Here is a 12,522-nt window from a genome sequence, read left to right on the forward strand (position 1 = left end):
GCTGTTCACCAAGCTGGTGGGGCTGTCTTGACCCCTTCAGAGGAGGAGGAGGAGGAGGAAGAGGCAGAGTTGGCAGACCCAGGAGAAGGAACTAGTGGAACCCCTGAGGACACAACTCTGGCTCTTCCCCAGCTGGAGAATGTCCAGGACCTGGCTGAAGCCCCTCAATCGGATTCTGGGCATGAACAGGAGGCTCCCCTCCCCCCTGCAGAAAGGAGACGCCAGCGAGTAGCACAGCAACGAAGGAAGAGGTCAGGTCATTTAAGAACAAGCAGCTCTGAGCAGCTGGGAGACTAATCACAGGCACCCGGCTTAGGGAGTCTGTTATAAAAGGCAGTTCATGCCTGCAGCAGACTGCTGACTACAACGTCGGTTGTGGCCCCTCACGTGTAACGCCATTGCTAGCCTCTAGACTTTCGGACTGGACCTCTGGCTTTTTGAATTCTGCTTCCCTACCTGGACAACGCTATTGGACACTGCTACTGGTTAGTTTGTCAAGCCTTTCTTCTGCCAGCCGGCCTTCGTTATCTGCCTGGCCTTGACTGATTTATTGCCCAGCTAACTGCCGGCTGCTTCGTTACTGCCCAGCCCCCAGCCCTGAAGCTGACAGGGGCTTGTGTAGTGTGCTCTTCTAGTTTTATACCCAAGCAGTCCAGAAAAAAATAGTTGTGAGTGGAAACTGCTTTCTAGTCATAGATTGTCTCTGTCCTGAAAGGTTTGGGGGTTGAGACTTTGCCTACATTCAGGATCCAGAGATGTGTGCATGGTTTTCCTGCAACATACATTCACCACCCAAGAGAGGAGCAATGCTGTCAGAGCTGATCATCTTTTAGGAGGCTGTCTATGCTACCTGTCTGGATTTCAAAAAGCCATGTATAAATAAATAAAAAATAGCCAGAAGTATGGGTATACTTTTGAAAATAATTTCTGGCTGTGCCTATCTTTTCTATAGGAAACCGGGGGGGGGCAGGCAAAGCTCCCATTAATTTGCACTCCTCTCCCACATATTACAGGAAATTAATGTTTGTCCATAGTACTGCAGTGCCAATGACTCTGCTTGTATAGAGAGAGGACTGGAAGCTGGTGAGCGGGGGGGAGGGTGATGAGCAATGTGGTGGATTTGGAGAGAAAAGAATAGGCCAGTGTGGCTTATTTCCCTACTCTCTGCCTCCACTCTTTGTTGTTGCTGTCTACCAACATACCTACAGTTTCCCAGTTGTTTTCAAGGGCAGCCCTGCATAGAATATGTTACAGTAATCTAATTGGGAGGTGACCAGAGCATGGCCAGGTTATTTCTATTCAGGAATGGCTCTAGCTGAAGTTGGCCAAAAACAGTTTGAGCCACTGAAGGCACCTGGGCCTCCAGTGATATGTGGATATAGGAGTACTCCCAAACTATACATCTGTTCTTTCAGAGGAAGGAACCACACAATCCAATCCCATCTTGAGAAGTTTGTATGCCTCATTCTTGGACCTGAGACCCACCAACCCACAGCACCTCTGTCTTGTCAGGATTCAGTCTCAGTTTATCGACCCATTACAACCAGCCGATTACAATGGTCAGACACCAGTTCAGCACTTAGACAGCCTCACTTGACTTTGATTTAACTTACTCATTCACTACAGAGTCCTGGACAAATACTTAAACCAAATTAAAGATTTCTCATATGTGGCAATTATTAATGTGTCATTTACTAGTGTAGCTAACCCCACAGTGGATATCTTACCCATATCCTCTGTTTGTATGTCTGATTTTTTTATTTGTTAGGTTAATAACACATTAATAATGCTGAAGCTGAGGCTAGAGGGCAGAAAGAGGAGCTATAGTCCCTAAAGCAGCCTTTCCCAACCTTTTGGTCCCCAAACATTGCTGGACTACAATTCCCATCATTCCTACCCATTGGCCAAGCTGAGGCTGATGGGAGTTGTAGTCCAACATCGTCCGAGGACCCAAAGGTTGGGAAAGGCTGCCCTAAAGCCCCCCCCCTGCAAATGGCAAGGAGAGTATTATGTTTTATCATTGGGATTATGGGATGCATAAGGACAGTGTTGAGGTGGCTGTTTATGACAGGATGACCCCAGATGCCAATTTTTGCTGGGGAAAAGTATGTTGTGGGTAGGGTGTGTAAGTAAAGGAATGTCAAATGCATTTGAGGCTGCATGGAGCTGGATCTAATTATAACTAGATACATTAGCAACATATGCAAGTAAAATATATCTAGTTTAGTTTAGCAAGATGTCATTAACGTCTTTGTTATGCAAGCCAAGACTGTCATTCCTCATGTAAATACATGAAACTTTCTTCTGTCCATTAATCTGACAGATTTGATAAAATGTCTCCTGTCCTGCTTACATGGTGGTCTTGGTCATCAGAAAAATTCCAGGAGCATAATGTTGTCCTATTCCAATTTTTAGAACTGTAACATTTTCCATATGAGAGATGGTTGTTTGGGGGGGGGCAAGCTTCTGTATTAATGCTTGTGGTTCACTTATATTTTTCCAGTGCAGTTTGCTAGTATTGTAGTTAATTAGAGCAATTGTTATATTCTGCTATACAGCATGTGCTACCCTAGAAGGGAAAAAGGTGTTACTTTTGGGAGTTCAAGGACCTTTGGAAGTTTCTTTGCAGTGCCTTCTTCAAAGAAAAGGGGCCATAACTATGAGCTGCCTGTGGAAAACGAAGCAACTTCAGACTATGGTAATTAAACCAAATGCTTAATACTTTTTATCTTAAGTTTGCTACTTAGCAAGATCCTGGGTTCATTCACAGTTTTGAGTATTCAAAGAACTTTTGTTCACTCAATGTGCTTTCATCATTCATTTCTCTTTGCGTTTTTCAGTGCAAGGGCCTGTTTGGGTATTACTCTCCTACTATCTGCACACAATGATATCTTGAACAAGCTTCAGGTTAACTAACATCTCCTCATGTTCTTTCCTTCCTTTACATATATAACTTTGAACCACACAATCCAATGGATATTTAATCATGGGATCTCTGCTCGCCCTGCCTATTGAAAGTGCTATACAAGAGGCATTTAATATCCAGGGCTAGAGGAGATCCTATGTGCAGACAACAATTGGATTTACCAGTTTGGATGTTGCATTCTATTCAGGGTGGGAGGGGCAGGAGAAGACCATAGTGGAAGCATGTGACCGGAAGATCTACTCTTGATTTCAGTTTGTATAGAGTTGGGGTGAGGGTGGAATGGGAATCAAGGAAGGAATATCTTAAAAGGCTTTTGGACAGACATACATCTTTCCTTTATCCTAGTGGCGGGATTCCATCGGCAGTGGAATTAATCAAAAGGCATAAAAGCCATTTCTGAACATTCCCACAATTGTCATGCTTTTTAGTATGACCAGAAAACAGAACTCTTGTTGCATATATATTTGACAGACTCCTGACATTTATTGTTTCCTGTTATTTTGCTGCTGTTTTTCAGTGTGCTCATTTTGAATTAATTTAATTTTGCTACATGTAGGACTTTGCAAAACCTTTTTTTATTTTTATGTTTTGAATTTGCTAGCTGCATCAGATTTTCTTTGTTAGAAAGGTATAATAGAAATATAGTTAAATAAACTTAGGATGGGACTATGCAAATGGAAGCAGCAAATTGGTTTCAAACCTGCCCCACTGGGGTTGATGAATGACCTATGAGGTGGGGAGAGGGAGAGGGGGAGGATGGCTAGAGAAATATTTCCAGGAAGTGGGCATAGAAGATGATAGGCCCAGCCTCTTGTCCTGCCCATGATATTTTGCAGATTATTATTACATTTATATCCCACCTTTTCTCCCAGGAACTCAAGGTAGCATCCATTGTTCTCCTTCTTCCCCATTTTATCCTCACAACAACCCTGTGAAGTAGGTAAGGCTGAGAGGCAGCAGCTTGCCCAAAACCATCCAGTGAGCTTCCTGGCTGAGTGGGGATTTGAAACCTGGCCTCCAAGATCCTGTTTTAATACTGAACCACTACACCACACTGGCTCTCACTTCTGCTAATAATGCAGTAGTAGTAATACATGGAACAGGACTGATTCCAGTATGAGGATGATGATCTGGGGCATTGTGGGAAATTTTAAATGGCAGGCAACTTCCCAGACTGTTGCCCTTTCTTCTAGCTGACTGGTGGCCAAAGGAGTGCTGCAAGTCAGGCATCAGCACTGGTGGGCCTTCCTGGGGGCTTGGACCCTGACAGTCCACTGAGGATGTCAAGTGCTGATGCTGCTGTCCCAGACACAGAGCATAAAAAAGCACTAAAACCTTAAGGCTTACTGAGAAACTTTATATTGTGTGTATGCTAAGTTTCCCCAGTGTTTCATAGACACTCCCAGAAGGTGGCAGCCAAGTCAAAAGGTTTTTACATGGAAGTTAATCTCTTGGGTTTTGGATTCATAACTCAAAATGCAAAACATGTCTTCCTTAACCTAAACAGCTGTGATGCTAACACATTTCTCATTTGGCAAAGCACTGTTTTTACAGCTGCTGATGTTACAGTAACATTTTTATGTGTTTTAAGTGATGGACAGAAGATTGAAAAAGCACAACCCTCTTCCACAATGGCAAAACAGCCTCTCTGAATTTAACATTTTTGAATTTAAAGTTTTTGAGTTCATTTTATTTCACCATCACATTGTATTGATATTTCATTTTTTTATTTTTGTGACCATTCTTGTGCAACTGCATTTTTAAAAAAACAACAGGTTGTGTGAGTTGTATTAATTCAAACAGACCATCCAGAGAATAAATTGCAAACACTCCTATTCTGCTTTATATTATGAAAACATTTCCTTCTATCCAAATGCTTTTTCAGAATCACTGTCTATTTTGATAGGAAAACAAAATTCAGAAGTTAGGTAGCAGGCGGTCTGTGACATGCCCATTAATTTTGTCTCTTGTTTATGCAAATTTATCTGCTCTGCTGTTGCCTGAAAATCTACTTAAGAAGGGCACCACATGTATGTGTTTATATATAATTGTGCACTCTCACACACACGCACACTGTTTCCCCTACAGGTTGGACTATTTCAAAATCTGGTCAGTGTCCACAGAGACTTAAAAATTGTTCAGAATTGATTTCATAAGCTGGAGTTTCATTGCTAAACAAATAATATATCCCTAATTCTTAACTTAGATTGTACACTGCTTAGAGTTTCATTTCAATACTAGGGGCTCTGCCCCTTCTCGCTTCACTTCCCAACCCTGCCTACTGATGCCAGTGCTCCCTCCCACAGGTCAGCAGTGCTCCCCCTCCTTCCCCCTGCACATGGGTCACCAGTGCTCGCTCCTTCCCCTGGTCCCCCATGGGTAGCCCTTCCCCATGGGTCACTAGCCCTCTCTCCCCCCACAGGTCACCCTTCTCCTTTTCCCCTCTCCCATAGGCTGCCCTTCCCTCCTCCCCCAAAGCAACCCACTGAAGTCCAGGCCCAGCCAGCACAACTACCTCTTCCCCCGCTCAGTCACCCATGTACTGCCACTGCAGCTGCCGGAAGCCTTGTGTATCACTGTGGCTGCTGGGTGCCTGGTGTGCGCCTGCACAGAAGCGTTCACGGGTAGCGTGACATTTAGAAAAATATTACATAATATAACTGTATATACATTGTCTAAATAAATAAACCCAGGTTACTTGCATTCAAGAATAGAGCAGTGCTTTTTTAATATAGTGAACAATACTCATAGAAATGGCTTACAGGAGACCCAAAACATTTGGATTACTAGAAATCCACGTAAACCATTGGAATGTTTTACTTATGATGAGGGAAAATGAGAATAACTCAAGTTTAGATTTTAGAAGTACCATCATATTAACAAGCCATGTTAAATGGACGATGGCTAGAGCACAAGGGGCAAAAGACGTGTTGTGAGGCTGATCGGGCACGAGTAAAACATCATAACCATGCCTACTGTGTGGCGGTGAGGGCAGCGAAGAAGGCCCACTTCTCTTTCTCCTTTGCATCCTCAAGTAGCCATCCAGTGGAGCTTTTCCGTATTGTTGACATCAACTCCAAAAAATGGAGTTTTAGATCCTTCTGAGGCCCGCTGTGAATTGTTTGCAAGGCACTTTAAGGGTAAAGTTGCTCGCCTCCATAGCAGTCTTGATGTCCCATCCACATCTACTGTAGTCCCCAATGAGGTGTCCAGTGCAATGTTTGCTGCAACTTCTTGGGAACCATTTCAAGTGATGAGGCCTGATGACATAGACAAGGTGCTTGCGATGATGCAGCCAGCAACGTGTCCTCTCGCCCTTGCCCTTCTTGGCTTATTAAAGCTTGCCGAGGGGGTTTGACCGAGTGGATCCAGGGTGTGGTCAATGCATCATTGCAGGAGGGAGTGGTTCCAGCCGCCTTGAAAGAGGCTGTGATCCACTCCTGAAATGGCCCATCCTGGACCCATTGGTCTGTGACAATTGCTACCCAGTAGCAAATACCCCCTTAGGAAATGTGACTGAGAGGGTTGTGGCACAGCAATTGCAAGTCTCTGGGATGAAACAGATTATGTTGACCCATTCCGTTCCCATCTTGACTGAATTGGCCTTGGTTGCCCTGATGGATGACCTTTATCGGGAGAAGGACAGGGGGAGTGCAACCCTGTTACTCCTACTTGATCTCTCAGCGGCTTTTGATATCATTGACCATGGTATCCTTCTGGGCTGACTTTGTGAGATGGGTATCGGAGGCACTGTTTTACAGTGGCTCTGATCCTATCTCCAGTGTCGTTTTCAGAGAATAGCATTGGGTGATTGTCTTTCAGCCCCCTGTCAGTTGTGCTGTGTTGTGCTGCAGGGTACCATCTTGTCCCCCATGCTGTTTAACATCTATGTGAAGCTTTTGGGAGCAGTCATCAGATTTGGGGTAAGGTGTCAGCAGTACGCTGATTATACCCAGCTCTCTTTCTCTGTTGTATCTGAATTGGAAGAGGCCGTGCAAGCCCTGGACCGCTGCCTGGACTTGGTAGTGGACTGGATGAGGGCCAGTAAACTGAGTCTGAATCCTAGCAAGATGGAGGCGCTGTGGGTTGATGGTTGTTGAGTTCAGATAATTGGTCAGTTGCCTGCTTTGGATGGGGTCGTACTCCCTCTGAAAGAGCAGGTCTTTAGTCTTGGGGTGCTCCTGGATCCATCTTTGTTGGTAGAGGCCCAGGTGACTTCAGTGGCTAGCAGTGCCTTTTACCAGCTTCAGATGGTAAGACAGCTATGGCCGTTTCTGGACCAGGATAGCCTGACTACTGTTGTCCATGCACTGGTAACCTCTAGGCTGGATTACTGTAATGTGCTCTATGTGGGACTGCCCTTGAGGTTGGTCCAGAAGCTGCAGCTGGTGCAAAATGTGGTGGTGAGACTGCTCACTGGGGCAGGGTATTGTCAACATGTCACCCTGCTGCTGAAAGAATTGCACTGGTTGCCCAGTTGCTACTGGGCCAAGTTCAAGTTTCTAGTCTTGGTGCACAAAGCCCTATACAGCTTGGGACCGGGATACCTGAAAGACCGTCTTATCCCTTATATGCCCAGTCGATCACTGCGCTCTGCAGGTGAGGGCCTCCTGCAGATACCATCTTATCAGGAAGTCCGTTCCACACAACATAGGAAACAGAACTTTAATGTGGCTGCGCCTACCCTGTGGAATTGTCTACCCTTAAATATTAGACAGGTGCTATCTCTTTTATCTTTTCGGTGCCTATTGAAGTCCTCTTTCAACAAGCCTTTTAAGTTGAGACCTTATCCCAGTCTGCATATGCAGAATTGCTTTTTAATATGTTTTTGCACCTTTTTAAAAAAACAATATATTTTTAACCTTTTTTTAAAGATGCCTTGAAAGCTTTATAAAAATGTTTTTAAATATGTTTTGTTTTAATGTATTTTAAAGTCTGTTTTTATGATGTTCTGAAGTGTTTTTAGTGCTTTTGTTTGCTGCCCTGGGCTCCTGCTGGGAGGAAGAGTAGGATAAAAATCAAATAATAAATAAATAAGTCTATAAAACAGAATTTATGAAATACTGGCATTAGCAGATATATTGGTCCCACATCATGAGAAACAACATAAAAGTTCTTGAAAGTTACTCTCCCAGATTGTTCTTTAACCTGTGTGAGTTCACTGCTCTTCAGAATAAAGAAGCATGAAGGTTTACTTGAAGAATGCCAAGAAGATTTGGTATACACATGCTGCCAGTACACATGGAGAGCTCTCAGTCCCTTAGTAATGGCTCAGGACTGCATTGTGAGATCCCAAGCTCCCTTCCTCTCAACCATTGGGTTTTGAAACCAGCTTGGTTCCACATCTTGGTTAACAACAAATATAGTTAGCATTAACCATGACAAGTGCCGAATTTGTGCTGGAAAGCTGGAGGCCTGGAGCAATGCACTGTGTGCTCTTGCAGGGATGAGCAAATGTTAAGTCTCTGTTGGCCTCCATAGACAGAGCAACAAAACAAAACAAAGAATGCAGTAAGAAAATACATATTTGAAAATGTTTACTTGGCAGTTATCTACCTCCAACAAGATTGGATAACAATGGTATCCCTCCATGGGAAAGCAGCTTTTCTTTGGGGGAAGATCAGGGAAACAGTGCAGGAGAAAAGGCTAAAAACAAAAACCCCTCCCTCAGCCCCATTGATCTGATCAAATAATTTGGATGTCCCTGTGACTGTGTTATAAAAAGGGGGGGGAGAACAATGAAAGATTCTATCACAGATCTCATGTGTAATGAGTAATTTGCCCTTGAGATTACTTTGTAGCCATCTATCTTTTTAAAAAATTCCCCTTCATTTCCTTTGATTTGGGTGGAGTGGACATCCAAGTCGTATTTCTTTAACTTATAGGTCAGCTTGGTTTTAGTTATGACCATTTGTCTTGGCAGAGCTGCATTAAGTCCTACATAGTTGTTAAACAGAGGAGGAGTATTTAGTTTTTTTCCTAGAATTCTAACATGATCAGAGGTGGCTAAATACAAAGAGCAACTGTTTATGAAAAGCCAATTCGTCATAAATGTGTGTTTAGATTACGAAGGGAGACTATATGTACATATAGATTAAGAGGAGCTATGTAATAGTGAATGTTTTAGATAAAGCATGCTTGCTGAGTTCATTCTTTGTAATGTGGTTTGATCTTTTTAAAAAAGAGAGAGAGAACAACTCCTCTTATGCAGAGAGCCTCACATGCAGGTTGATATTGAACACCTATTTTTTAATTTCATTTTATATTTATATTTTTATGCCACCTTTCCTCTGAGGAGTTCAAAGTAGCATACAAACATGAATCTCCTCCTGCTGATTTTATCTTCACAACACCTCTGTGAGGAGGTTAGGCTCAGAGACATATGAGAATGTGCATGACAGAGGCCCCACCCACTGGTGGTATTTAGACCCCAGAGGATTGGCCAAGGGTGAATGCAATCCTCGGGCCAGAAAAGGTTAATCATACCTGATGTAAATCTTCAATAGATAAGATGGCTACACTAAATGAATGTGTTCCATTATTCCTAATGTTTTCAACATCCCATGTATTTATTTAATTAAAATATATCTACATCAGTCTTAGCAAAAACATGCCCATTAATATTTTAACTTTAAAAGTTGAAGCTTTTGAATTTGGTCATGGGGTTTTATAATGTCATTTTTAGAAATTGATTCCAGCTGTAGGGGAAAGTAATATTTATGCAGCACTCTTAGTAAGCAGGCTTTCCAGTTATGTGAAATATATACCTATGCTGTATCATTATTATTACATATTTGTTTTACAGTGCCTGTATTACTTTTGTTTTAGCATTTAGTCTTTTATCTTGGGAATGGGATGGTCTTCTAAGCCTGCTTCAGTATAAATCTCATTGGAGTTAGACTATGTACTGCTATGAGCTATATTTCAAAGTATATATTGGCATTAATTTCCCACGAATTGGAGGAAGAAAATGCCAGCTAGAATGGCTTATTCACTTGAGAGTGACCCTATGGAGATTTTTACGTATTTATAAGATGTTGCTTAAACAATTGTTTATGTGAGATTTCTTCATTCTTTCCATGTGAGATCTCATTATTATTATTTTTTAACTCATTTTACAATGTGTAACTATGTATCCTTTGGAAGTATGTTAGCACTTCCCTGTATCTTCTACAGTATTTGGCTGCAGTGACATGTAGCATCTGTTTTGTATCAGGTTCACTGTTTAGAGGCCATATAGTGCATTTGTGAGGAGATGAACTCAGTTATTGAATTGGTCTTTCCACCTCTAAGTTTTATGCTTATTAGACAAGTGTACTGGAGATAACTTTCTAATTCTTTTATAATGTTGAATAATCCCACCCGCAAACATTAAATCATACTGGAAAAACAATGTCGCTAAAATGACACAATCTGAGACTTCTATTGAGATTCTCTCAGGTTTCAGCCAAACAGTTCATTGGTTTGTATCCAATGTTAGTCATACTCAGAGTAGACCCAATGAAATAAATGGGCATGACTAACTTAAGTCCATCAATTTCAGTCAGTCTACTCTGAGTAAAACTTAGCTGGCCACAACCCTTTGTCTGTAGTGGCTGATTGATGTGCATTTATTGTGACTGTGTACCTTACCTGAGACCATCAGCATGAAGCACTGTTGGAAGCTGTCGCAGCTATTACATTGTTGCACTAAAAATCTTACCAGATAGAAAAGGGTTAGAATTTATTCCTGAACTGAATATTTGCTCCCACCAGAGTAGGTGCTGGGTGGCTGCGGGTCCAGGAAGAGGAGAATTCATCAAAAACTCCTTCCCTTCCTGTGCTGCTGTTAAACACCATTGGATGCCACCCTTGGGTTTTTTCAATCACAGTGGATTAAGTATAGCATCAACACAGTTTATTAAATGTCATCTGGCAACGAGATCTAATAAATTTTATTTTTACCTAATGTTTCATTTGTATGATTTCCTCCATGCCCATCTTCATGTAGCTTCATGATGCTGATATGGTGGTAGTGGGTAGCACCAAACCTAAAGAGATTCCACTTACTTGGATGACCCCTGAGATGACCACTGTGGACTGTTCACATGACATTTTATGGGGTAAGTTTCTTTCAAGTTGCACAGTTTTTAAAAGCTAATGTACAGTGCCTTGCAAAAGTAATCAGACCACTGACCAATGCTCTCATATTACTGAATTACAAATGGTACATTGCAATTTTGTTCTGTATAATGTTTTATTTTGAAACACTGAAACTCAAAATCAATGATTGTAAGGTGACATTGGTTTTATGTTGAGAAATGTTTGTGAGAAACATAAAAAACTGAAACATGTTGCTTGCATAAGTATTCAACCCCTGTCCCATGGAAGCTTCCAGTTTACACAGATGAAAGAAAATGCCCTATCGAGGACACAGTTACCTTACCATTGGCCTCCACCTGTGAACTATTAAAGTTGCTGTCTCATTGTCAGGATAAAACCCCCACTGTTGAAGGATCATTGGTCAGGCTGTGGATCAGAAGGAAAATGAAGACCAAAGAGCATTCTACAGAAGTGAGAGATAATGTAATACAAATGCACATGATTAGGAAAAGGGTACAAAATAATATCCTATGTTTGGATATCCCAGTGAGCATAGTTGGATCAATAAACCTGCATCACACCACCCAGGCATTGCAAAGAAAAGGCCGTCCCTCAAAACTCAGCACTCAAACAAGAAGGAGACTTGTGAGAGAAGCCACATAGAGGCCAACAATCACTTTGAAGGAGCTACAGAGTTCACTGGCTGGGAGTGGAGTAATTGTTCAGCAGTCAACCATATCAGGAGCTTTGCATCACACTGGCCTGTATGGGAGGGTGGCAAGAAAGAAGCAGTTACTCAAAAAGTACCATCTGAAAGCACGTCTGGAGTTTGCCAGAAAGCATGAGAGTGCCCCAGCTGCCATGTCGGAAAAGGTTTTGTGGTCAGATGAGACCAAGATAGAGCCTTCTGGCCGAAACTCAAAGAGCTATGTGTGGCGCAATCCTAACACAGCCCATGCCTCAAGACATACCATCCCTACAGTGAAGTATGGTGTGGTGGTGACAGCATCATGCTGTAGGGATGCTTCTCATCAGCAGGGACTGGGCATCTTGTTAAAATTGAAGGGAGAATGGATGGAGCCAAATACAGGGAAATACTGTAAGATAACCTGCTTCAGTCCACTAGAACTGAAGCTTGGGAGGAAATTGACCTTTCAGCAGGACAATGATCCCAAGCACAAGGCCAAAACAACATTGGAGTGGCTTAAGAACAAAAAGGTGAATGTCCTACAGTGGCTTAGTCAAAGTCCTGATCTCAGTCCCATTGAGAATCTGTGGCACTCAATTGGGGGACACAAGTGACGTCCAACCAACCTGAACGACCTGGAGCGAACCTGCCAAGAAGAATGGACCAAAATGCCTCGGACACTGTGTGCAAAGCTGGTACATACCTACCCCAAAGGACTTAAAGCTGTTATTGCAGCGAAAGGTGGCTCTACCAAATATTAATGTGTGTGGGTTGAATACTTACACAAGCAACATGTTTCAGTTTTTTATGTTTCTTACAAACATTT

At 42.4% G+C, this 12,522-nt stretch overlaps 1 protein-coding gene across 5 annotated transcripts in view; it reads left to right on the plus strand.

Annotated features, from left to right (window-relative positions):
* The window catches only part of MTHFD1L (methylenetetrahydrofolate dehydrogenase (NADP+ dependent) 1 like), a 202,261-nt gene that overhangs the window by 13,533 nt on the left and 176,206 nt on the right, over positions 1–12,522 (plus strand). For all 5 annotated transcript variants that reach the window (XM_061624125.1, XM_061624126.1, XM_061624124.1 and 2 more), the window contains exons 7-8: positions 2,559–2,698; positions 10,917–11,028. In XM_061624125.1, coding sequence (XP_061480109.1) covers positions 2,559–2,698; positions 10,917–11,028 — 252 coding nt within the window. The remainder of the gene's footprint in view (positions 1–2,558; positions 2,699–10,916; positions 11,029–12,522) is intronic.

Source organism: Rhineura floridana, chromosome 4 (genome assembly GCF_030035675.1).
Source record: "Rhineura floridana isolate rRhiFlo1 chromosome 4, rRhiFlo1.hap2, whole genome shotgun sequence".
Lineage (NCBI taxonomy): Eukaryota > Metazoa > Chordata > Lepidosauria > Squamata > Rhineuridae > Rhineura > Rhineura floridana.